The sequence below is a fragment of the Solanum tuberosum genome, unplaced genomic scaffold (assembly GCF_000226075.1).
Source record: "Solanum tuberosum cultivar DM 1-3 516 R44 unplaced genomic scaffold, SolTub_3.0 scf00222, whole genome shotgun sequence".
Classification (NCBI taxonomy): Eukaryota; Viridiplantae; Streptophyta; class Magnoliopsida; order Solanales; family Solanaceae; genus Solanum; species Solanum tuberosum.
Window position 1 is genome coordinate 46763 of NW_006239147.1, and position 26828 is coordinate 73590.

The 26828-nt window shown below is 34.7% G+C and overlaps 5 protein-coding genes across 6 annotated transcripts; all 5 read right to left on the minus strand.

Annotated features, from left to right (window-relative positions):
- Positions 1–92: 92 nt before the first annotated feature.
- LOC107062367 (disease resistance protein RPS6-like) lies at positions 93–559 on the minus strand. Its single transcript, XM_015312916.1, has 2 exons — positions 477–559; positions 93–369 (listed from the first exon to the last, which is right to left on the minus strand). The coding sequence occupies exons 1-2, from the start codon at positions 557–559 to the stop codon at positions 93–95; spliced, it is 360 nt and encodes a 119-aa protein (XP_015168402.1).
- A 319-nt stretch (positions 560–878) lies between these two features.
- Positions 879–1328, minus strand: LOC107062368 (TMV resistance protein N-like). Its single transcript, XM_015312917.1, has one exon. The coding sequence runs from the start codon at positions 1326–1328 to the stop codon at positions 879–881; it is 450 nt and encodes a 149-aa protein (XP_015168403.1).
- A 6304-nt stretch (positions 1329–7632) lies between these two features.
- Positions 7633–8910, minus strand: LOC102595028 (uncharacterized). Its single transcript, XM_006356437.2, has 2 exons — positions 8099–8910; positions 7633–7769 (listed from the first exon to the last, which is right to left on the minus strand). Exon 1 carries the CDS (start codon positions 8829–8831, stop codon positions 8247–8249), a length of 585 nt encoding a protein of 194 aa, XP_006356499.1. The 5' UTR covers positions 8832–8910; the 3' UTR covers positions 7633–7769; positions 8099–8246.
- A 953-nt stretch (positions 8911–9863) lies between these two features.
- LOC102584106 (TMV resistance protein N-like) lies at positions 9864–23770 on the minus strand. 2 transcript variants are annotated; one of them, XM_015312946.1, is made up of 4 exons: positions 23399–23770; positions 22995–23211; positions 20149–21235; positions 9864–10139 (listed from the first exon to the last, which is right to left on the minus strand). In XM_015312946.1, exons 1-4 carry the CDS (start codon positions 23481–23483, stop codon positions 10014–10016), a joined length of 1515 nt encoding a protein of 504 aa, XP_015168432.1. In that variant the 5' UTR covers positions 23484–23770; the 3' UTR covers positions 9864–10013. The 2 variants fall into 2 exon arrangements, with proteins under 2 accessions (XP_015168432.1, XP_015168433.1); XM_015312947.1 differs by lacking the exon at positions 9864–10139 and adding an exon at positions 19598–19706.
- On the minus strand, positions 16845–18534 carry LOC107062383 (TMV resistance protein N-like). Its single transcript, XM_015312945.1, has one exon. The coding sequence runs from the start codon at positions 18517–18519 to the stop codon at positions 16894–16896; it is 1626 nt and encodes a 541-aa protein (XP_015168431.1). The 5' UTR covers positions 18520–18534; the 3' UTR covers positions 16845–16893.
- Positions 23771–26828: the final 3058 nt, after the last annotated feature.

Below are 26828 nucleotides of genomic sequence, written 5' to 3' on the forward strand. Positions count from 1 at the left end.
ATATATATATTTTTTTTTTTTTTTAATTGTATCAAGTAGTAAATATGAATTACTAGTTAAAAACATGGATATGAATGTAAAAGGGTAGCCACTCATAAATAGTTTCTCTTTTTTTTTTTCAGGATAGAAGTGTTCATTTCCCTGGAAAAAGAACCTTGGCAAGAGATCTCATAAAAAATTTCTCTGGCAACTGTTGTCTTCCCTACACCGCACCTTCCCCACAACCCGATAAAATAAACACCGCCAGATTCAACTTTCAACAACGATTTTACTTCCTCTACGCGGGATTTGATTCCCACAGGATATTTTGCAATTCTTGGAACCTGACATATCTTGTTAGCAATTTCCGCAATACATTTTCCATTGACCCTGTGTTACATAGAATCAGAACAATAAAATATTTGAAACATAACAAATGATGAGGAAGCGAAAAGCAATAGTCAAGCTCCAGCAAAAGCAACATTAACTTCTCTAACATTGGCAAAAACAACACCTCAAGCTGACAACAGATCTTGACAAATATTCCTTTTGGAATAGTTGTCTTCTCTTTGGCACCCATTCCTCACATCCTCGCCTAAATACTTCAATCCCATTTAAAGAACCTTACTTGACCCGCATAAGATGAATTCCAGAGTATTTGTTATTTAGCTGCAGCTTCAAATCTTGCAAGCCAAGCTTGTATAATACTTATGTAGCTTGAACTCCACCCAAAATATATTTTTAAAAGCTGGAGCTAGAACTCATTTGTCAGCTTATTTGTAGATGATGAGAAATTTGCTTCTCATTTTTGCTCTAGACTTACCAATTTGGGCAAGAAAGTTAGTAAATGATTTAAGCTATACTTACCAATGGGAAAATTCAGCTCCAGCAAAATAATTTCATGATCCTTCCATGTCATCTGCTTTACGGAGAGCGTCCTTCCACCTCTGCACCTTCCTCAAATCAGAACCCTTGAGATCTGCCCCAAAGTTGACTATTGACCTTAAGCAATCTAATGGCTCACATTTATAGTAGACAGAGAAGAATTCCTGTCCCTTGTTGTCAACGCACCCCATGATCTTAGTGAGTTCTTCCAAGCACCGTGGGGATGAAGTATAGTCCTTGGAAAAGATGGTAATGGCAATCCTTGATTCCTCGATGGCTTCTAAGATTTCTGTTGAAATTTGTTCTCCCCATTCAGAGTTGACATCGGGTTTGAATGCATTGGTTCCTATGTCTTTCAGACGTTGGTAAAGATCAGCAACAAAGCTTTTGTCCAAGTCTTGCAGTCTAAAATTAAAGAATACATCAAATTTCCATTTTTGGGCAGATTCAATTTGGAAAGCCATGGGGAGATTTTAGGATTTCTGCTAATCTGCAAAACAACAATCACCAACAACTTGAACCATCTCACAACAATCATTTATCCCCCATTGACTCAAAGAGGAGCTAAATAGCTTATGGGTCAACTTTGGAAAATGACCAAAATAGTCCAGTAATGCTTTATTCTCATACTTAATATGTAACACAGGTTTGTTAGGGGCGCTTTACCAGCAAAATCCAATTTAGTCCGCTCTAACGTGGATATTAGATACTGAGTGAAAAATCCAAAAAAGAAGTATTTATTATGAACTTCAATATATTTTACTTAATTGAAATAGTCTTTAATTTATGATAAAAGATGTTCATTTTTTATTCTTTATCTTAAATCTAACAAATTTATTAAAAAGTTGTTAAATTTAACTATGAGTCCTTAATGTGAGGCCAAAATACATATTTTTAATCATTATTTGCCTCACATTTATTATTTATATTTGTCCTTTTTGAGCATGAATTTTATGCATTGTACTTAATAGTATATTTTATTTGTAGGATTAAATTGGTGTGAAGATGAAGGAATTTGAAGCTAAAACGAATTAAAGATGAAAGACTCAAGAAAGAAATTAAGCAGGCAGTTTAATGTATTAAATTGAATATTATATTATATTTATATATATATGTGAATCAAACGCTGCAAAAGAGAAAGAAAACATACCAGCTGCCACGTGGCAACAATATGAAGGAGGCGGCGGACGAAGTACTGTTCACGTGGAATTCAACTCCTTTTAGGTTTTGAGTTCCTAATTTATTTTGGACTCAATTATTTTATTCAGGATTTTTACGTCTATAAATAATTCATAAGAATAATTATTAAGAGAGGAGGATACAATGTGAAAATAACTTTTGATTTAGGGTTTCTTCTTTTCTTCTCTTTTATTTTATTTTACATTTTTTATTTGAATGATTCATTGTAATTGCTCTATGTTTATGTGGAGTTAAACTTTTCGTTCTTGGATTATATTTACTTACAATATGATTGTTTAGTGATTTTGATTCGGCATGATTTGTTCATCATATTAGTTGTTCTTATATTCTTGTGATTACTATTTTAATGCTTGATCACCATTGAAATAAACATATTGTCCAAATTGAACTGGGGAGAGAAATAAGAGGATAGAACATGGAATATAAGGAGCATGATTTTCTCTTAATAATTAGGGTTAATTTGTATCTAGGATAGGGATATACCTAGAAACCATGAGTGGTCACTATACTGGAAGAAATCTTAATGCACGGTACTTAATCCATCCTATCCCCGGTCAACGATGTAGTTAGGGTGTTATTTATCGTAGGCGATTAGAGGTCGGGAGACCATGATCATACATTTAACCCTGTGAATCAATAACTAGATAATCAAATAAGTTGATGAAATTGATGCTAAAAATGATGTTAGTTAAATTATAATCCTAGATCGATTCATTCTATTGATTGTGTAAATATCTATTCTTTTCTTAGTTTAATTTACTTTTTAGTTATTTTATCTTTATTTTTAGTTTAGTTAATATATTCATCTTTTGAAATCTTCCCCTTAAATAAATAATTAGAATTAATATAATTTAGTAAGAATAATTAATTGACAAGTCCTTTGGGTTCGATAATCCGGTTCTTTTAAGAGCCACTATATTACTTGTGCGACCGCGTACACTTGCGTGTGCAATTGGAAGCAACAGTCCTACCTTCCAAATAAAATTTACCATTGTTTTCTTCTTTGTCGTCTCCAAAGAAATAACTTCATCAAATTTAACATTATGCTCTCTTGAAAGAAAAAAAATAAATTTTTATTCGAGAAAATGGTGTTAGATTTTACGACAATGCTCGAACAAATTTATTAATTAATTTGGCAAAACTTAGTTCTTGCTCCTTGTATAGAATGGAAAGAAGACGTGTGACTTTAAAAAAATTACATCACCCATTTTTTCACTCCTCCAAACCCGACCTAACTCAAAAAACCAATCATTTTTTAAATTCAATCATCATCTCGTGGTTCTTGTTTAGTCGAACTAGCGTTCTGAGTCTAATTATCAAGATAATGACTGAATAAAAGAACGATTCTTTTTTATTTTCATTTGGGTCGTGTTTGGAATCATCATATATATATATAAAAGAGAACCATAGGCACCCCTATGTGGTGTCATCACAAGCCACAATTTCCTTTAAATTCATTTATTTTCAAAACTAGTCTTTCCCTTTGATGAAACGTTGTGACTTTTATGAAAAATTATGACTTTTATAAAAAGTTGTAACTTTTATAAAGAGTTGCAACTTTTATATCAAAAGTTGTGAATTTTATGAAAAATTGTGACTTTTATGAAGAGTTGCGACTTCTATGAAAAATTGTAACTTTAATGAAAGGTTGTGACCTTTCCGAAGGGTTGTAACTTTTTACCGATAAGGCACAATAAGCATTTGTTCACACTACCCTTTGTTGTCTATAGATAGAGGGATTTTCTGCCACTATTATTTGTAGGTTTTTCCCCGTTGTAGGGTAGTTGAATTCAAATATATTAATTAAGCTTCTTATGAAGTTTGTTTCATTCCTCAACGTTTTCTTCCTCCTATTTCATGGAGCTAAATCTTTACTATAAGTCATAGTGATCATGTAATTATGACAATTTCTTTTTGCTATTTTGGTGACTTTTTTTTTAACTCTGTTTAAAATTTCAGTAAAGATGATTGAAAAAAAATCTTTTCTTTTGTCCCTTTCTATAGGTTTCTTCATATAAATAAAGAAAATTGATTTTGATTGCAATGCGATATTACTACTCTTGCACCTTTCATTCCACAACTCATAACGCTGTTGAAATGGTTGAATTCATTATATTTGGTTCTTTAGTAAACAAAACTTTTATTTATGTCACTATTATTTCTATGTTTTTTTTCTATAGGGGAGTCAAATTCAAATACATTAATTAAACTTCTTATGAAGTGTGTTTCTTTCCTCATATTTGATGAAGCTTAATTAGTGATTCATGTATCTATTGCAATTTCTATTTGCTAATTTGGTGACTTTTTTGAACTCTGTTAAAAATTCCAGTGGGGATAATTGAAAATTTATCTTCTCTTTTATCCCTTTCTACAGGTTTTTTCATATACCATTTGGGAAAATTGCTTGTGGGTTGTGCTATATTTGATAGCACACAACAAATATGTGATAACTAATATGGAACCAATGATGATGTTTGTTAAAAGAACCAAACATATTACTCTCTTGCTTGCCACAATTAGTATATTATTTTGATTTTTTTTTCTTAGATACAAATAATTCGTATGTCATTGCACTATTACTAGAATATTAGTATAGACACAATTAGTCCACTTCTTTTGTCGCAAGTTAAGTAATTTATCATATTTCTTCGTCTCTTCTTTTTGAACATAATAAGAGATCCAGTTTTATTGAAACTAACAAATGTCCAAAATACACTATAACAAAAATAATTTTTATCGGCAATAAATATGCAAATTAACAAAGTGTGCTAGAGTTTTTACTGACATTAATTAATTATCATTAGATTCAATGTAGCTGTAAACTTTAGGGACATTTATAGAGAGTAACAATTGCCTCTAAAAATACATATTTAGCGACAATTAAGTTATTAATTGTCGTTAAAGATCATTTTTACGGTAGTGATAGCTCTTTATTTCGATAAAGCTTTTTGTTTTATTTTATAAATAAGTAACAACTCTTTCTTTTGGATTATTTCAATTAAATTGTGAACTGTAAACTTGGTTACAGCCCAATAGACTATCTTTTTGAAAAATATGTTAAGCAACATGCCTTTTCCTTCTTGATTGCTAGGAAAGTAAGGTTGTCTTTATTATTAATGGATATTTGTGAGTTCAAGTGCTCACAAAATTATGCTGTGAGATTTTAATATGTTATGTGTCAAAATTTTGGTTTAGAATATCCAGTTGTGAACAGTTCCATTTAGATGCCACCTATTGCTTAGGGCTTACTATAACCATAACAATAACTATGGTTCAGTCCAAATAAGTTGGACCGGTGATATGAAACATAAGCAATAGTAATAACTATTCTAAGACAAAGAGGAAAAACATTTATGATACTAACAATTTTAGGGTTATTTTTAACCTATACATGATACGTCATACTATAATAAAACCAGATTGATGGAGGTTCATAAGAAAGGAGCTGAAGGTCTTCCATTTGAGTTTATTTAATTATGTTCTTGTATGGACGTGATGTTTCACTTTACTTGGGAATGTTGTTGTTCGAGGCTTGTTGGTCTCTTCTTTAACGTCTGATGTTGTTCTTTATAACTTTTTGGAATTTAGCAAATTCATTACTTCTGACCAACTATTTCTATGGAGATTTTCATAGACTTCTTTCTTATACTTCAAATCTCTATGACTCATAATTTTTGTATAACAAAAACAAAATTAAAAAATATAGCACTTTAAGATTTCAGAGGAACGCTTTGCCTTAAGATAAAATGTTCTTAACAGTGTAGTGTATGTATCGAAGATATGAATATTACCGAATGATCATATGTAAGCTTAATAAAACAGTTCAATTTCGTGCGAAGCACGGGTAATTTACCTAGTATATATATAAAAGAGAACCTTAGGCCCGCCTACGTGGCGCCACCACAAACCAGAATTCTCTTTTAATTTATTATTTCCAAAATTATCCTTTCCCTTTCATGAAAAGTTGTGACATTTATGAAAAGTTGTGACTTTAATAATGAGTTGCGACTTTTATGAAAAATTGTGACTTTTATGAAAAATTGCGACTTTAATGAAAAGTTGTGACTTTTATGAAAAGTTGTGATGTTTATGAAAGGTTGTGACCTTTCCGAAGGGTTGCAATTTTTCCAAATAGTTGTAGCCTTTCTGATAAGGCACAATAAACATTCGTTCACACTACCCTTTGTGGTCTATAAATAGAGGGATTTCCTCTCATTTTAAGACAACGAAAATTCTAAACTTCTTCTTCTGCACAATTAAATATTCGTGTACAATTCTTTCCTTTCTGTTTCATCCTATCTTCTTCTTCTTCTTCTTCTTCACAATTAAATATTTGTGTACTTTGCTCCTGTTGAGTGGCTCACTGACACCATTGCTTATGTTACAGATCTTGGTATGTATTTTTACAATCATTAATTTATGCTTATGTTATTAAGGATAAATGATAAGATTTAATAATTTTCCTTCACATTATTAATGTTTGTTACTATGTAATCTTGTATGTAAGATAATATAGTGTTTTAATTTTAATGCCCGATAGGTATTAAGTATTATTTTATAAATTCCATGACATTAAATTCCCACGCGAAGCGCGGGTAATTTTACTAGTTGCAAATAAATGAGAGGTAATTTTTTTAAAGCAACGAGGTATTATTGTTTTTAATTAAAAAAATCAGTTTTAGAATTACAATTTTAACACTATTAAGAAGAATAACTTTTTAATATTAAGAGTATAGTTGGAAAAAAGGTATTATTTTTTGTATTTAATTCCTAAGGTAACACTCATTTTGGGATATTTTTATTGCTAAACCAATACTTATTTGGAATAGAGGGAGTAATTCAATAGATAAAGGTCTATTGACGAAAAAATATATATACACTATTTATTCGACAGTGTTATATAATATATATACAGAATTTTTTAAAGGAGAAATATATTTTCTCTAAATCACAAAATTAAACTATATATTTATTCATTTTCCAAAGAATATTTGAATCTCATTGCACGTAATACAAGATGTCATGGCAATCAAGGATGGAACAAATAATTTTTTCTTCCCTGATGGTCATTTTAAGAATGACCATATCAAATGCTTTACATTTTGTAATAGATCAGATAATAAAAATATATTTTATTGTTTTTTCTAATATTTTTCGTGTGCGTGGTATACTACTGAAGATGAATAAGATGGAAACAATTCTTAACGCTAAATGTTACTACAAGACTATTTTGTGAGACGTAAATAATAAAATGGGGCAAAGTTGACTCTGTTCCTTGAATTTTAGTCGATGGATAATTGATCGTATCACATCCTTTTTATCTCATTAGTTTCTGTGCTTGGAGGAACTCACCAAAATTATGGAGTGTCATCAAGTGCAACTGATTCCTAGTCATTTAGTTAAATAACTCAACATGCATCATTTCTTGCCGCATATGTTAGCAGAAGATAATATCATATCAATTTAAGAAAAGGAAAGCAAGTGTTAATCTATATCTAGTTTAATTTTCGAAGTTGGTCTAATTAGCTCTTGATAAATGAGAATAAGTATATCAATTTAACATAAAAAAGGATGTAACAGGCAATCCAGCGGAAGTTTAGATTTCTTTCATATAATTGAAACCGAAACTGCTCAACTGTTCTAACCATTCCAGACCAGAAACCAGGGAATCAAAGGGTCTGAGCATCCTCACTGACCAGCAATGCCTAAATTTAGATTACAAAACTGAATAAGTTATGCAGTGCCTAAATTAATATAACAAAACTGAATAAGTTATCAGAATGTCTTTAACGAAGTAACAGATATGTTAACAAACTACAGTGCAGTGAGGAAAAAATAAGAACTTTATGCTGGGGACATTGGGCTTGGCTTGATGCCCAACCATTTTTATCTAATTTTTAGTGCAAGTTATCTGAATGATTTTTATATTTTTCTAATCCAATAAATTGCTGTGTACTTATAGTATTAAACTTGTTAATCTTACCATATTCAAATTATTAAACTCTAGTAACAAATAAGAGGTATTTCGAGTTACCTTAAACTATTTCTTGGTAATCCCCTCAATATCCCAGCATATAGAGCTAATTTAGCCTCTTTTTCAGCTTAGGTGTACTCGAAGCAATCTTTCTGAGTCTGCGCTTCAAAGATATTCATTCGTCCTGATAGATCAAATGAACTCCCCACTATTTCACAATGCACCCACAGATAGATGCCTCAAATAGGCTGTACTGGTTAATGTCTCCAACATCAGTGCCAGACACCTGCAGTGAAGCATACAACGGTATGTACGCAAAGCAAACACACTGGCCATAAGTTCTAGATGCTGGGCCCACTTTACATTCTTTCTCTAGCACTTTAAGGTCTTTCAAATGATCATTGCATATCAATTTGGCATTGATGAAAGCATAGTCATACTTCCCAGATAGCCATGAATCAAGACTGCAAACACCTGCCCCCATGCGAGTCACGCAACATATAGCAAAGTCCTTGAACTTATCATTATACCAATTAATGGGCAGTTTGAACGAGATCTTTTTCTCAGCACTCTGATGCATAAACCATTTGGGAATTGCACGTTCAGGAAAGACAATGGAACAAGTTACCCTATGATCAGAGTTAAGAGAGGGAAGGATCACATCATCCATATTGTTAGATAGAAACAGACTGAGAATCTCATCCGAAATTGAGCTATCATTGCTCTCCTCTGTATAAGATTGTTGATCAAAACTATAATTGGTGAATGAGAGCAATTTCAACCTTGGGTACATCAGTAGCTTTGCAATACTTTCTTTTTCCAAAAAATCTTCTACATATAATTCCTCTATATTCCGAGGAAGTAGGGGAAGTTCCTGACAGTGGGCTATATTGAGATATCGAAGGTGAGAAAGTCGGCTGAAGACATCAGGCAAATAAATAAACTTATTTCTGCTCAGGTTCAGTTCCATTAATAAAGAAGTCAAGTTCTTAAGAGCAGAAGCTTGGTCATCACATAAATTACATCCACTGAGATCTAAGCTTTTCAGTTGCCTCAAAGCATGAAACAGACTGGGTAATATCAAACTGCGAGCATATTGATGCTTAACCTTCCGCCCATTTCTTAATGATAGGATCTTGAGTTTGCTTAAGTTTCCAACAGAATCTGGTAGTTGCAAAATGGCAGTGTTGCCAGCATAGAGCTCCTCCAACTGGTTTAGATCACCTAGATTTTCAGGAAAAATTGCAAGTCTTGAGCAGCCTTTCAGAATCAAAATTTTCAGTTTTCTCATCTCACAGACACTGGCTGGGAGTCTTTCAAGGTTTTCACATGATTGCAAATCAAGCAAGCTGATACCACTGAGCTGTCCTATTGATGAGGGCAATTCACAAATTGCAGTACGTGCCAGAAGGACCTCTGATAGCGATTCCATATTCCCTCGAATTTCTGGAAATTTTTCTAATTTCTGACAACCTGAGAGGTTGAAGCTTTCAAGAGATTCCATTTGAATACTACTTGGTAAAGACTTGAGATTTTTGCATTTTTCCAGATTCAAGAAGATAAGCTTTTTGAGATTTCCAATGGATGGATGAATTTCAACCAAACTTTCACAACTTTTTAGTATAATCTTCTGGAGGTTTGGACTCTCACAAAAATTGGGTGTTCGGAGTAAACTTCTTGAAAAACTTAGATTGAGGATTGTCAACTTGTCAAATGCCTGTTCATAAAAAGAGAACAAATAAAAATATCAGCTTTAATTGTCATTTCTTTTCTTTAAATTAAACATGATTCTTTTCTGAAGGAGATGAACAATACCTTTGGATCCTTGAAGAAGAGAACTACAAGTCATAATGAGCCCAACTAGATTTCCCGGATCAAAATCTTCTGGTAAAGATACAAAACTGTAGTATGACCAATCAAGCCATTTCAAGTTACTGGGGAGATACTCAATAGGGTCACAAATAGGGTCATGATGTCAGGCCTCCTCCCCTTTGACAATGAGTAACCTTAGACAAGGCATGTTTTTTAATTCTTTGCTCCACTTGCATATATGACGGTCTGAGCCAATTGGTGCCATTATGCCTTTAATTGACTCTGTCCTCTGGAAAAGAAATTAAAGTAACTTTGTTAAACAGAACATACTTCCAAACATAGAACGTATTCTCCCTAATTTACAAATCTTAATCTATATCATTTTTTGTTGGAATTAATAGGGTGTACTGAGGTTAGGATAATACCGGTAGTATAAGATTTATATGGATTTGCATTATGAGTTCATCCAAATTAATTGAGAACTTCAAATACTCTTACTTCCACTTCCTTTTCATTATGACCCGATAAGAAATCCATTCTCCAATCAATATAAGGTTCGATTTGACATGTGTTACATTAGGAGGTCTTCCCTATCAACCAATTAAGCTAAAATTTGAACATATCAAAGAATCAAAATTTTGCATTACTTTTTAAAAATAAAGCTCTTATAAATCTAGAAGTTTGTATATCATGTTCCTAAATAATAGTTCCTCACAAATTTATTTTGTAAGGGTCGTTTCGTTGGGAACAAGTTATCCCAAGACTAATTATCCTGGGATAACTTATCCCACCATGTATATGAAATAACTTATTCCATCACTATGATATAAATGGTGGATAAGTTGTCCCAAACATGGCAACCAAACAAGATAGCAAAATTTTATCCCTGGACTATTTATTTCTATCCCTCACACCAAACGACCCCTAAGAGGGAGATAATTTTGCAACAAACTATTTAACAAGACAAAGATTACTATAAGCTAGTACCAAATTGTCATCAATAAAAGTACTTTCAAGGTAGGAAAGAAAAAGAAGTAACAACAATAAAAAAAAAAACAAATTATTCAGAATGTAAATATATAATAAAATCACTACATGAGGAAGAGAACGAGAAAAAGAACACGGCATGTTCTGCGCTAGCCCTCATGTGGGTACTTTGGAGGGAAAAGACTAGGATAACTTTTGAAGAGAAAGAACATGAGTTTGTACGGTTTAGGGCTTGCCTTTATTTTTGCTTGATTTTAAGAGCACCCACAAAGTTCTTGTAGGAATAGATGACTGGGTGTCATGGCAGACAACCATTTTATTGCAGCCCATTTTAATTTGCCCGGTGAATTGATGCGGTAAATCTAAGGTGAGGTGTCATGGTGTATGTTATTTAGAGATGACTTAGTTCTGATTGACAAGACTGTCAGAGGAGTTAATGCTAAGTTGGAGGTCTGGAGACAAACCTTGGAGTATAAAAGGGTTTAGGTTGATTAGGACCAACATAAATACTTAAGCGCATGTTCAGTAACGTAACACACGACGCAGGCGTGAACGTGAGGCTTTATACCCAGGCTATCCAAAAGAAAGGAAGTTTCATTTATGTTGAACTTATTATCCAAAGTAAGGGGAAGATTGATGATGATCTCAGACATCATATTGGTGCAGGGTGGATGACATGGAGGCTAACTTCCAAAGTCTTGTATGATAAGAAAGTGCCACCAAAACTTAAAGACAAGTTCTGCAGAGTGGTGGTTAGCCAAACTATGTTGTACGGAGTGGAATGTTTGTCGGTCAGTAACTCTCATATTCAAAAGATAAAAGTTGTGAAAATGAAGATGTTGAGATGAATGTTTGGGGATACTAGGAGAGATAAGATTAGAAATAATGTATGCGGGACAAGGTAGGAGTGGCCTTGATCGAGGACAAGATGCGGGAAGCGAGGTTGTGATGGTTTGGGCATGTGAAGAAGAGATGAATAAATGCTCTAGTGTAGAAGGGGGAGAGGTTGGTTATGAATGGTTTCAGGAGAGGTAGAGATAGGCTGAGGAAGTATTGGGGAGAGGTGATTAGACAGAATATGACACAACTTTTGGGTAGAAGGTAAGTTAGGTAGTTGAGTGTTATCTCACTTATCCTTCCGTACTAATAGTCGTAGTACTATTGTAACAACTAAAAATTTGGTGAGTTTGGGTTGAAAGGTGTAAGGTAGGTTAACTGGCAGGTCCACAGACCTTAGCTCAACCGTGAACCTTTCAGAATGACCTAAGCGGCCCGTGGAAGGGTTGACGACCCGTTTAGGGGAAAGAGGGTGCCCGTTTAGGCAACCCAAAATTTAGCCCCCAACTTCATGACCCCTTCACGGACTGTGAAGGGCTAAACAGTTCGTGAAGGCTCCCTTACAGGTCTCTCATCAGCTTTTTGAGTTGGGGCTATTTTAGTCATTTCCTATGCGTCTAGTACCAAAGCTATGTCGTTTTAACCCCTATTATAAGCCCTATATAAGTATTTTAATTCCTAAAACTACCCATTCTAAAATCATTCTCCTAAATCCCATATTCCCTCTAAGTTCTTCACCAAAGTTCTCTCTACAGCTAAGAAAGAAGTAAGGGTTTCACTTCAAGATCTCTGATTCATCATAGCACTTGGGTCTTAGTTACTACAGTATGTTAGTATTCACCTATGAAGTCCTTTCCTTTATAGGATTCCCAAGATCTTCCAATTTTACAAGTTCAATTCTCAATTCAAAGTTAGGGTTTTATTCAATCTTCATGTGTTCTACTCAATTATAATTCAATTAATTTTTTTTCTATCTTTTATGCATGAATTGAGGTATTTACATGATTTTGAGTTGAATTCATATGAACCCATGCATGATCCATGATCTTAGACTATGAACACATAATGAAGCTTATAAACTATGAATTTATAAAGATATGCATGCTTTTATGAAATTGATGTAAATGATTTGAGGAAGCTTTGAGATGAAAGTATCAATGTTGTTGTGAAAGGCTTTCTCACATACTACTATGATCATGATTGTGAAAGGTTTTCTCACATAAGGATTCATAAGGTTGAAAGGTTTTCTCACCTAAATTGAATCAAGTTTTAGGAGTTATTTAGTTTGGATTGGTTACTTAATTGTGTCTTTCCAAATGAATATGATTAATGACTATTCCGTGAGATTTTATTTAGCACCGAGAGGATATTGAGATGGAGGCTCTCCCGTTAGTAGAGGTCGGGTCTCTAGTAGCAATCTTCGTGTCCCTAACTATGTGCCCTGTAGGATGTCTTAGCTAGTGGATTCACGTAAGCTAGAAGTTTAAGGTTGTTATCTTGGCAAGCAATGACATCTCTTTACGGTGTGGGATAGACACCGGATTCCATGTTGTAGCTCACATGGTCTATGTTGGTTAATGGTTAACATCCCACAATAATGAACTAGGTTACTTTCAAAGTATCTCACAAAGTGTTAAGCTTGCATTGACCATAATTTACGACTTGTGTTTTCTAACCCTTTTATCTTATGATTTAGCTTGGTCATTGCATGTCATATTAAAGTCCTTTTTAGTCATGATTTCATATCTTTTATGCATTGCTATCATACTTAGTACATTCCATGTACTAATGCATACTTGTGCCTACATTGTTTCACTAATGTAGGGTCCGACGCTCCTCCTCCGCATACTTGTGGCTAGTTGATCTCATTGACAATTCCAAGATCAAGAGTTGGTGAGTCCTCATATTCTAAGGACCATGGCACTTTTATCGCTTTCTTTACCTCCTAAGGTAGAGGGTAAGGTCTACTTATTCTAGAAGTTTATACATCAGGTTCTTAAATGATATATATTAATATAAACCAATACCAAATCGTCATCAGTAAAAGTACTTTCAAGGAAGGAAAGCAAAAAAGAAACAACACTAAAAAATACACGACAAATTATTCCATATGTAAATAAATATATAATAAAAACATTACACGAGGACAGGGAAGAGAAGAAGAACATGGTATGTTTTGTGCTAGCCCTCATATGGGTACTTTGGAGGGAAAGGACCAGGAGAACTTTGAAGAGAGAGAACGTGAATTTGTATGGTTTAGGTCTTGCCTTTATTTTTTCTTGATTTTAAGAGGAACCACAAAGTTCTTGTAGGAATAGATGATTTGGTGTCATTGGTAGAGAACCATTTTTGTGCAACCCATATTTATTTGCCTGGTGATAGATGAATTGGCGTGGTAAATTCAAAGGGAGGTGTCATGGTGTATGTTATTTACAAATGACATAGTTCTGATTGACAAGATTAGCGACGGAGTTAAAGCTAAGTTGGAGATTTGGAGACAAACCTTGGAGTCTAAATGGATTCAGATTGGGTAGGACCAAGATAAAATACTTAAGTACAAGTTCTACGTAACACACGAGGTTGGCGTGGAAGCAAGGCTTGATACCCAAGCCATCCAAAATAAAGGATTCAATTATCTTGAGTCTATTATCCTAAGTAATGAGGAGATAAACGATGATCTCACACATCATATTATTGCAGGGTGGATGAAATGGAGGCTTACTTCTAGAGTCTTGTATGATAAGAAAGTGCCATGAAAACTTAAAGGCAATTTCTATAGAATAGTAGTTAGGCCAACTATGTTGTATGGAGCGGAATTTTGGCTAATCAAGAACTATCACATTCAGAAGATGAAAGTTGTGAAAATGAGGATGTTAAAATGGATATGTGGGCATACTAGGAGAGATATAATTAGAAATAATGATATGTGGGACAAGGTAGGAGTGGCCTCGATAGAGGATAAAATGCGGAAAGCGAGGTTGTGATGGTTTGGGCATGTGAAGTAGAGATGCTCTACTGCAAAATTGGGAGAGGTTGGCTATGGATGGTTTCAAAAGAGGTAGAGGTATGCCGAGAAGTAGTGAGGAAAGGTGATTAGATATGCCACGACACAGCTTCAGTGGGTAGAATGTTAGTTGGTAGCGGAGTATTATCTCGTTTATCCTTCCATACTAGTAGTCGTAGTACTACTCTTGTTGTTTCTTGTTATTTGATCTTTGTTACTATTAAATGTTTCGTGTACTTAAATTATCATATTATTTTATTTTAGCTTTTTTTAATGTTTTGTCATGATTTCTTCGCTTTCGCTTTTTTCCCACTTGTTTGAGATGCTTTTACTTGAGTCGAGGGTCTATTGGAAACAACCTCTCTACCTCCCAAGGTGGGCTAAGGTCTACTTACACTCTACATTCCCTGGATCCCACTTATGAGATTACACTAGTATGTTGTTGTAAAAGTCCATCATAAGAACAAATAAGACCTATGAATAAATAGAAGTTAGCACACTCATTTTCTATTCGACATTTAATGTTCAGGATGATAAAATCTAAAATTGCAAAATCATAATTAGAACTAGAACTCTAGTAAATGGATATTGAGTAAGCTACTCTAGTTGAAATCTGTAGATGGCACATCCAGTAATCTATGAAACTAATCTTCTTAATTGGTGGCTACATGCATCCTTGTGTGCAAAGTAATATGGAAGAACAAATTCGAACATACAAGGCTATATTTGTTGCCAAGATATTACATAATTTAATAAAGATACTATCCCATGAGATGCAGTTTAGATTGAGAAAAATGTGCTAGATCTGAAGTTTGTTCAAATTCAGATATCTAATCCCATTGAAGCCACATAATGAAAGAGAGAGAACGGAAATCTCCAGCATAGAGGAATTCTTACCTGATCTGCAGAAAAAAACAGTTTTTATATCTTGTTCATGCCATAGTCTACTGTGATTCCATGGCTTGTCATGGTCCACATTGCGTGCCACTCGCTGACCCATTTGTTCTATCAAATCATGCATATCAACCATTCCTTCTGAAATATATAAAAGAGACTTTTGGATGAGGACATCAATTCCAATCTCTGATTGGAAGCCAAAACTGTTCAGTATTGTTATCACATTATCTTTCTTTCGTCCTCTAAAGAAACATGCAATATCAAGAAAAGCATTCTTCTCTTCATGGTTCAATCCATCTAGAGTCTAGACTTAAACTGACCTAGACTTTCCAACTTAATTCTTGAATATTAACAGCCTTTTAGTGATTGTTGTCGATGGGCGTAGACTTGAAGTTTAAAACTAATTTTATCTATTATTAGCTAAAGATTCTAAAGCATAAGAGAAATAAAAAGATTGAAGTCTTAATCACATCCAAGCTTAAATTTCGATTTTGAGGCGTCATCATTAACAAGATGCAACTCCTTAATTATAATTCCAATTACCTACTACCTTTTTTTTGTTTCCCACCTAGTGCCTTGAATCAGTTCTGGGGCCTGACTAATATGAATTTGAGAGGGTAAATCCTATTTTGAGGGGTTAAGTGCCTCCTACCAAAGGCAACTCCATTCTCAAGGCTTGAATCCGAGAGCTCTGGTTTAGGATATAGGGGTACTTACCACCCTATCACAACCTTTGATGGTGCCTAAGAGAGTCTTTAGTTTTCTAAAAAAACTACTACTACATTCATATTAGTTTAATTCTTAATTGTAATATTATTCAGTAAATTTAACAAGTAAGAGGTACTATTACGCTTTAGATTTTGAAGATTTGTTACACAACTATCTCTACTATTAGGTTCCCCCTTGAAGGTCAGTATCAACTACTTTATTTCAAATTGGTTACAACAAAATAATGAGAATATACAATCTCAACAATAATGTGATTTAAAATGTAAAGATTATATTGGTATAATTTCATCTAATTTTGAGTTCAAGTTATCAGATTAACTCTTATATCTTTTTTAAATCTGTTAAATGCCATTTTCTTATAATTTTAATGTAATTATTGATTTGCCTTATTAATTCATTATTGCTAAGAAAATCATTATTTTTGCCTAATCTTTTCCAACATTACTAACCTAATACTTAGCCACATTGAAATTAAATTGTTAATCTAACTGTATTCAAACTATCAAACTTTAATAATAATAGGTATTTTGAGTTACCTTAAACTTGGTTTCTTGGTAATTACCTCAATATCCCAGCATATAGAGCTAATTTAGCCTCTCTTCCGCTTAAGTCGTGTGAAACCAACAATTTCGTATATTTTTGAAAAAAATGTTCTTTCATCCTCATAGATCATATGAACTCCCCACTGTCTCGCAATGCACCCATGCATAGATGCCTCAAATAGGCTATACTGGTTAATGTCTCCAACCTGCAGTGAAGAATACAATGGTATGTAGGCGAAGCAAACACACCAGCCATATGTTCTAGATGCTGTGCCCACTTTACATTCTTTCTCAATCACTTTAAGGTCTTTCAAATGATCATTGCATATCAATTTGGCATTGATGAAAGCATAATCATACTTCCCAGATAGCCTTGAATTAGGACTGCAGACACCTGCTCCCATGAGAGTCACACAGCATATAGCAAATCCCTTTAACTTATCATTATACCAATTACTGGGCAGTTTGAACGAGATCTTTTCCTCAACACCCTGATGCATAAACCATGTGGGAATTGCACGTTCAGGAAAGACAATGGAACAAGTTACCCTATGATCGGAGTTAAGAGTGGGGAGGATCACATCATCCATATTGTTTGATAGAAACAAACTGAGAATCTCATCTGAAATTGAGCTACCATTGCTCTCCTCTGTATAAGATTGTTGATCAAAACTATAATTGGTGAATGATACCAAATTCAACCTTGGGTACATCCGTAGCTTTTCAACACTTTCTTTTGCCAAAAAATCCTCTACATATAATTCCTCTATATTCTGAGGAAGTAGGGGAAGTTCCTCAAGTTCCTGACAGTGTGCTATATTAAGATATCGAAGGTGAGAAAGTCGCCTGAAGATAGCAGGCAAATAAATAAACTTATTCCTGCTCAGATTCAGTTCCAATAAAGAAGTTAAGTTGATAAGAGCAGAAGCTTGTTTATCACATAAATTACATCCACTGAGATCTAAGCTTTTCAATTCCCCCAAAGAATGAAACACCCAGGGTAATATCAAACTGCGAGCAGATTGATGCTTTACCTTCCACCCTTTTCTTAATGAAAGGATCTTGAGTTTGCTTAAGTTTCCAATAGAATCTGGTAGTTGCCAAATGGCAGTGTTGCCAGCATAGAGCTCCTCCAACTCGTTTAGATCACCTAGATTTTCAGGAAAAATTGCAAGTCTTGAGCAGCCTTTCAGAATCAAAATTTTCAGTTTTCTCATCTCACAGACACTGGCTGGGAGTCTTACAAGGTTTTCACATGATCGCAAATCAAGCAATCTGATACCACTGAGCTGTCCTATTGATGAGGGTATTTCACAGATTGCAGTACGTGCCAGAAGGAGCTCTGATAGCAATTCCATATTCCCCCGAATTTCTGGAAAGTTTTCTAATTTCTGACAACCTGAGAGGTTGAAGCTTTCAAGAGATTCCATTTGAATACTACTTGGTAAAGACTTGAGATTTTTGCAGTTTTCCAGATTCAAGAAGATAAGCTTCTTGAGATTTCCAATGGATGGATGAATTTCAACCAAACTTACACAACTTTTCAGTATAATCTTCTGGAGGTTTGGACTCTCACAAAAATTGGGTGTTCGGAGTAAACTTCCTGAAAAACTTAAATTGAGGATTGTCAACTTGTCAAATGCCTGTTCATAAAAAAGAAGGAATAGAAACATCAGCTTTAACTGTCATTTGTTTTCTTTAAATATGATTCTTTTTTGAAGGAGATGAACAATACCTTCGGTTCCTGGAAGATTTCAACAAGAGAACTAAAAGTCATGTTGAGCCCAACTAGGTTTCCTGGTTCAAAATCTGCTGGTAAAGAAGCAAAACTGTAGTATGACCAATCAAGCCATTTCAAGTTACTGGGGAGATACTCAATAGGGTCACAAATAGGGTCATGATGTCGGACCTCCTCCCCTTTGACAATGAGTAACCTTAGACAAGGCATGTTTCTGAAAGCTTTGCTCCACTTGCATATATGACGGTCTGAGCCAATTGGTACCATTATGCCTTTAATTGACTCTGCTCTGGAAAAGAAATTAAAGTAACTTTGTTAAACAGAACATACTTCCAAGCATAGAACCTATTTTCCTTAATATACAAATCTTAATCTATATCATTTTTTGTTGGAATGAGTAGGTGTACTGAAGTTAGGATAATACGGGTAGTATAAGATTTATATCTGTCTTTGCAGTATAAGTTCAGTCAAATTAATTGAGAATTTCAAATATTCTTATTTCCACTTCCTTTCCATTATGACCCGATAATAAATCCACTCTCCAATCAATATAAGGTTCGATTTGACATATGATAACATTAGGATGTCTTTCCCTATCAACCAAAAAAAGCTAAAATTTGAACTTATCAAACAATATCCTGTAAGAGGGAGAAAACTTTGTGACAAACTATTTAACAAGACAAATATTACTATAAACTAGTACCAAATTGTCATCAATAAAAGTAGGGTAGAAGGTAGGTTAGGTAGTTGAGTGTTATCTCACTTATCCTTCCATACTAGTAGTCGTAGTACTAGTCTTGTTGTTTTTTTGTTATTCGATCTGTGTTACTGCTAAATGTTTCTTGTACTTCAATTATCGTATTATTTTGTTGTAGTTATTTTTCATTGTTAAAAATGTTTTGACATGCTTTCTTTACTATTTTGTCATGACTTCTTCACTTTCGTTTTTTTCCGAAACTGCTTTGAAATTCTTTTACTTAAGTCGAGGGCCTATTGGAAACAACCTCTCTACCTCCCAAGGTAGAGGGTAAGGTCTACTTACACTCTACCCTCCGTGGACTCCACTTGTGGGATTACACTGGGTATGTTGTTGTAGAAGTCCATCATAAGGACAAATAAGACCTACAAATATATAGAAGTTAACACACTCATTTTCTATTCGACAATAAATGTTCAAGATGATAAAAATCTAAAACTACAAAATCATAATTAGAACTAGAACTCTAGTAAATAAATATTCAGTAAGCTAGTCTAATTGAAATCTTTAGGTGGCGCATCCAGTAATCTATGAAACAGAATATGCAACTAATCTTCCTAATCAGTGGCTACATGAGACATCCTTGTGTGCAAAGTAATATGGAAGAACAAATTTGAAGCTAAGAGGCCATATACTTGTTGCCAACATATAACATGATTTAATTAAGAAACTATCCTATGAGATGCAGTTTAGATTGAGAAAAATGTACTAGTGCTAAAGTAAGTTGTAAAATTTGGATGTCTACTTTCAGTGAGGGAAAATAATGCAAAAGAAAAAATGGAAATCTCCAGCAGAGGACATGCTTACCTGATTTGCAGAAAAAACAGTTTTTATGTCTTGTTCATGCCATAGTCTACTGTGATTCCATGGCTTGTCCTGATCAACATTGCGTGCCACTTGCTGACCCATTTGTTCAATCAAATCATGCATCTCAACCATTCCTTCAGAAATATATATGAGTGATTTTTGGATGAGGACATCTGTTCCAATCTCTGATCGGAAGCCAAAACTGTTCAGTATAGTAATCACATCATCTTTCTTTCTTCCTCGAAAAAAGCATGCAATATCAAGAAATATATTCTTCTCTTCATGGTTCATACCGTCTAAACTTAAACTGAGCTGCTTAACAATTTTTTCATATCCAGTATCTGTGAGTCTATCTAATGCACTTCTCCACTCAGTTATACCTCGCTTGTAGAGAAAAGAACCCAAGACCTTAAGTGCTAAAGGTAAGCCTTTAGCATAATCTACTACAGATTTGGAGAGTTTCAAAAACTCTTTATAAGGAGTTGGTATCTGAAAAGCGTGCCAACTAAAAATTTCAATAGCCTCATCTTTAGCCAATTCAGGAACAGAATATAACTGGTCATGACTACGTAGTAAATCTTGGTTTCTAGTTGTTGTAATGATTATACTGCCATCACCAAACCAGTCATGATTTCCAACTAAATATTCCAATTGGTGTTCATCATCCACATCATCAAAAACAATTAAAACTTTCCAGCGGCAAAGCTTTGTTTTTATCATGTCGGCTCCTTCATAAAAACTTGATATATTCATTGCTTTTTCTTTTAAGAGTCCTGAAAGAAGTGTCTTTTGCAAGTACATCAGCCCATGCTTCTTTGATTCTTCTCTAACATTCGCAAGAAAACAAGACCCTTGAAATTGATGAGAAACCTTGTCAAAATATTTTCTTGCAACAGTTGTCTTCCCAACGCCTCCGATCCCCCAAATTCCAATAAAACAGACATCACCTGATCGAAACTTCAGTAATGATTCTACTTCACCCACACGAGATTCGATTCCCACTAGATATTTTTCAGTTGCTGAAACGGTGTGGTGCATATTTCGGAAGTTATCATTTATAATCTTGTCAATAGAATCTGCTTCATTCCTGCATTCAGTAAAAATAAAATAATAAAAATGGAACATTTGAAACACAAGAAATGTTAAAATAGCCAAAAGCAGTCCATATTCCATCCATTGCTTCTCCACGAATTGTCTAATATGTGAGAGGGAACAGGGTCTTCAAATTAACAAGAAATCTCGTTTGAAGTTTCTCCTTCAATAGTTGCCTTCTCTATGCAATCCATTTCCATTATCACATCCACTTTCATTTACATTGTCAGCAAAAATCACGCTTCTCCCAAACAAGATTCAATTGCAACTAGATTTTTGTCAATGTCAGATACTATGGTACTCAATCATTGTAATAAGTTCTCATATTCTTTATAAGTAAGAAGGATTGAGTTCAGATAATGCTCATGAATTGAAAAAAAATCCATTTTATTACGTACAATCAACATATTCTTCTGTAAGCTATAAATTGCGCCTACTACTGTACCAGTACAAACCAGGATAGCCTGATCTAGTAATTGATCATATGACACCTTTTTTTTGGACAAAGAAGCTCAAGGTGAAGTTCAATAAAAAGGAAATATAATAATTAAAAATATCAAAACCCAATTTTCCTCTCCCCCAGCTTCTTCTTCTTTTCCACAATTTCACCTTTTAATAATAGTACAGCTCAATATAAAATGCACAAAATAACTTTGTTGGTTTCTCAGCAAGTCCGGTAGCAAAAGCAATCAAACAAACCACATCGAATGAATGCTATTTTAGCAATTAAGGGTAAATTAGGAAATTTGATCTTTTAGCATTTGGACATGGACAATAAATACACCTTACCTGCTCAAAAGCAATTGAATTGCACGCATGTTGCCAGGTCATATCAAGGGGTTCAAAAGACACACTTGTGCCAACAAAAGGTGTCTATGGCCACTAAAATAATTGAAGCGTCTACATGACCATCGCTGACAAGTTTAAGGGGTTATCTATGTAAGACGAAAGAGTATATATTATTGACCATGCAATATTAATTACTCCTGTTAATGAGTTTTTGTATTGCAATCTACGTTTTACTACTCTATTAGCAGCTCACAACTTTGGGACCCAGAGAAGAAAGCATCAAATTTCACTGGAAGTAATTTCACTTGATTACTCTCACAGTCAAGTACATGGATGTTGACTAATTTAAACATTCATACACATTCATGAGCCTAGTGACATGCAAAACACAAAATTGAAGTTTCACTCAAAACTAGAATATAGAAGCATACTGTAACCAAAATTATGTCCTGTTCACATGATTCTGTTCTCTCTTGAATTCCACCCCTACCCCTCCACCCATCCCCAATAAAAAGATCTGTTAATGAGTTGATCTTAAGTGTATTTTAGCCCAAAAGCTTGTATTGCACATCCAATTGAATGGTATTTTCAGAAGGTAATTTAATCTTTTAAAGTAAAAGAGAGAGACTTTCTTATGAGTAAAAGAAGAGGGGTCTTTGAAATACTCTCAAGTAGAGTCGGAGTTTTTGGTTACTTATCAGAAATTGTATAATAAACTGACCCCTGGTGTTTTCATGATGTTCTCTTTTGATAAAGTAGTAATTTTATTGATTTTTTGGGCAAAGGCATCCATAACAAGAATTATACCAAAAAGTAGAAAACCTACAAAAGTTTACATGCTATTCTTAAAAGCATGTTTATTTCAAAGACTAAGGAAACCATTGGAACTTTGCATAACATTTCCCAAAAAATGAAAAGATGTCCCAATAATTAAGTGGAAACTCTAGGGATCTTTTACTACTCACCCATTAGCAGTTTTACGAACATCCAGTCCTGCTATTCCAGCAGCTCTATGTAGAGCGTCTTTCCACCTCTGCACCTTCTCCAAATTATCCTTGTGATTTGTCTCATCTTTTATCCTGAGAGCAAGATCTGCCTCGTGTTTGGTTGCCAACTTCTCAAAATTAGCCATGAAATCTTCCCTGTGTTTTTCCAGCGCTTTAGCAAAGCTGCTGCTCTCAGCTTCACAGAGAGATTAAAATGTTAATTTCAGTTACGTATGTATTAGCTATAGAAGAAAAAATATTAAAATAATGATTAGAAAAGTTATCTTGAAAGAGAATTTAAGTTTGATAATTTAAATAAGTCAGAACAATAAATAATATTATTAGTGAAGTGTTACTATCAACGAATATTTCTGATGACTTACCTTTCATGCGTATATCTGATGGCTCGACGTTATAGAAGACGGGATATACTTTCTGTTCCTTCTTGTCAACACAATCCATAATCATTGTGAGTTCCTCCAAGCACCAAGTGGATGAAGCATAGTCCTCGGAGAAGATAATAATGGCAGTTCTTGATTCATTAATGGCTTTCAAGAGTTCAGTTGAAATGAACTTTCCTCTTTCAAGTTTCACATCATCTTTGAATACATTGATTCCTATGTCTTGGAGACGTTTATAAAGATGGGCAACAAAGTTTTTGCGGGTGTCATCTCCTCTAAAACTCAAAAAGGCATCATATTTCCACTTTTGACTCACTTCATTTTTGGGAGCCACGTAAAATGTATGAGTTCTGGTAATCTGCAAATATATATACACGCAAGACGAGGTAAAGACTTGGGAGTAGAGCCCATAAGCAAAGCAAATTAAGTAGATAAAGAAGAAAAGGGAATCTCAAGGAAGGTTGACTTAAAACAATGATTTATACATTAACAGAAAGACAGAAGAGGCTAGCATGTCAAATTGCCCTCTCTGCAAAATAAAGTAGACGACAACATCATTAACTACATTCTCAAAAAAAAAACATCATTAACTATGTTCCAATCGTAAGCTAATTTTGGGGTCTGCTATATTCCGTTTAATTTGGACTAGATGTTGGATAATTTGTAATATAGAGAGGTCATAAATTGAATATACACATTTGTTCATGAAAGAACATGACTATTATAAAAAGTTTGTTCATGAAAGAGCATGACTACTGTTATATTCTAGGTGTTTTGATGATCCTCACAAATGCAGGGACCTGGTCCCTGGCAGAGTGCTCTCGTCCAGATTCAAAATGGGGTACAGCTGTAAAGCTGTCATGTCAGGTGATAGGTGAAAAGTGTAGTATACTGCACCAATAGGAAGAGTAGACAAGACTGTCTGCTTCAATGGCTCACAATTGCAGGGACCCGGTCCCTGGCAAAGTTCTCTCGTCCAGATTTATAATGGTGAACAGCTGTAAAGCTATCCTGTCAGAGGTTGGTGAGGCATTAGCGTACTACACCAATCAAAATAGACGAGGTTATTTGTCCAACGGTCAATAACTCTTTATGGTTGATTTAATCAACATGACAAACAACAAATTAAATCATTCATTCAAAAGGAGAGAGAGCCAGCAAGTCTTCTCAAGAACTCACTAAGAAAAGTTTGCAAGGGACCTGGTCCCTGCAAGAATGCGTATGTGAAAAGACGACAAGACAGCTGTCAGAAAAGCTGCCACCTCTGATGTGGTAGGTGCACGTCTTTCTAGAGAAGCAGGCTCTCAGCCAATGGGCGGTTCCAAGGAGTTTGTCTTTTTGATATAGTCTCTTCTCCAAAACACAAACTTAAGATTTGGCAAACAAAAATTCTTAAGCTTACAAAGAGAAAGCCATCTTCAAGGAAGAACACTGCTCAACTCAACAATGGGACCTGATCGAGTGAAGAAGAGTCTTGTTGTATTTTGAGTTTTGTGTCTTATGTGCTTACATTGTAAATCTACTCCTAAGTTATAAAGGATAGTAGATCATTTGCCTGTCTAAATATTTAATTTGAGTAGTATTAACTAGAGTTAGTTAGTTGAATCTTCTAAGTTTTAGTCAAGCCTTTTTACACCATTGTTTTGGTGTTCTCTTGGGTAGAGTTACCTAGGAGTGTCAACTAGAGGTAGTTGATGTGTGGTGCAGTAGAGTTGCTGCTTGTTTAGCTCCTGCCTTGGAGATCGGAGTTGGTGGCTAGAGTTAGCCTTGGGGGTTCTTAAAGTCTAGATCAACTAGAGTTGGTTGGTTTAGTGGGCAATAGGATTATTGTTTTGGCTCGGTTAAGTAATAGGAGTATTACTTAGTGTGGGATTAGGGTGTTAATCTGAATGCAACTACCACCACTCCGACTAACCACTCACGACATACCCTTGATTCTTCTTCATTACCACTCAACTCTTGACCCATAGTACATTATATCAAGGCCTATTAACTGTTAAATACGAATCTCTTTCCCAATGTCGGATTTACCTATTTATTTACATCCCGAACACTACCTCTGATTCTCAACTTTTAAGAACACGAACAAACTTTCTACATAACCAATAGCAACTGCTGGACCTTCGATCCCCACTCACCGTATCACATCCCGATTTGGGTCAGACCATCTACGGTTTATTCAATAACAAGATAATTCACAAGTATACACAACATAGTAGAATGCTCATTTATAGAATACAATAATCAGTTGTCAATTCAAGAGCAATGTACAATCCACATTCTCAATAACAATTAGATATGTCATTACAATGGTCCTCTCATGGAACCTATACCCAAACTGTTAGTGTGTCGGAACGTGACACCAGATCCAATGTATGTATGTGTGTTGGTACGTGACACTCGATCTAATATATGTATATGTGTTGGTAAGTTACACCCGATGCAATATATGTATGTGTATGTATGTGTGTCAGTACGTGACACCTGATCCAATGCATGTATAATATCGGTACGTGACACCCGATTCAATGTATATATATGTGTCGGTACGTTACACCTGATACAATGCATGTATATGTGTTGGTACGTGACACCTGATCTAATATATGTATATGTATCGATACATAACACCCGATCCAATGTATGTATATGTGTCGATATGTGACACTCGATCCAGTTAGCACAATTACAATCATATCCATAATGAACATACTCATAATCATACAACCAAGTATTAGGTTCATGGCATGCAATTGTTTATATTTTAGTCTTTTCCTTAAGCTCGATTCATAATTCTCAATTTCATACATGTATGCATATAACGAAGCCATTAACAAGTTTATATCACACAAACATGGATCAACCATCATCTAACCCTAACTCACCGAGCGGGGATTTCCCCTATGGTACACATCTTATGTAACAGCTAGGATCACAGGTATAATCATCCCTTATTCGGTGCACGAAGGCCTACGCGTGAATTCTACCATATAGCTCCAATTCCAGGCTCCCGAACGACGAGACGGTGATTTTTTACCGGAATCCGCAATCTATCGACATCCTTACGTTAGAAATCTCTTTCTTCTTTCCTCCCAAGCCTAAAGCAGCCTTTGGAGGGTTTATGGGGTGATCCTCGCCTATTTTTGGTGTTTTGGGAAAAAAGAGAAAATAAGACTTCGCGTTATTTAAATATTGTCCCATCCATCCTGCTTTGGCGGCTACTTAACTCGCTAGAGCGCCAGCGCCCTGGCAGCACTTGGCCCACTCTAGCGGGCAAATGGGCCTAGTTTCCCCAACATTTTTCGTTTCCTAATTAACAACGGTTCGGGTCGTTACAAGTAGTTAAAAACAGGGCTATGAAAGTAAATGGGTAGTTCTCATAAATAGATCTCTTTTTAGGATACAAGTGTTC

Coding starts and splice junctions, on each gene's coding strand:
- LOC107062367 (XM_015312916.1), bottom strand. CDS start 559: ATGGGTGCCAAAGAGAAGACAACTATTCCAAAAGGAATATTTGTCAAG. Junction 370..476: donor GAGGTGTTGTTTTTGCCAAT/GTTAGAGAAGTT, acceptor TATGTAACACAG/GGTCAATGGAAAATGTATTG.
- LOC102584106 (XM_015312946.1), bottom strand. CDS start 23,483: ATGATTATGGATTGTGTTGACAAGAAGGAACAGAAAGTATATCCCGTC. Junction 23,212..23,398: donor ATCAGATATACGCATGAAAG/GTAAGTCATCAG, acceptor CTCTCTGTGAAG/CTGAGAGCAGCAGCTTTGCT. Junction 10,140..20,148: donor CTGTTTTTTCTGCAAATCAG/GTAAGCATGTCC, acceptor TTTCTTTTCCAG/AGGACAGAGTCAATTAAAGG.
- LOC107062368 (XM_015312917.1), bottom strand. CDS start 1,328: ATGGCTTTCCAAATTGAATCTGCCCAAAAATGGAAATTTGATGTATTC.
- LOC107062383 (XM_015312945.1), bottom strand. CDS start 18,519: ATGTTTCTATTCCTTCTTTTTTATGAACAGGCATTTGACAAGTTGACA.
- LOC102595028 (XM_006356437.2), bottom strand. CDS start 8,831: ATGTACCCAAGGTTGAAATTGCTCTCATTCACCAATTATAGTTTTGAT.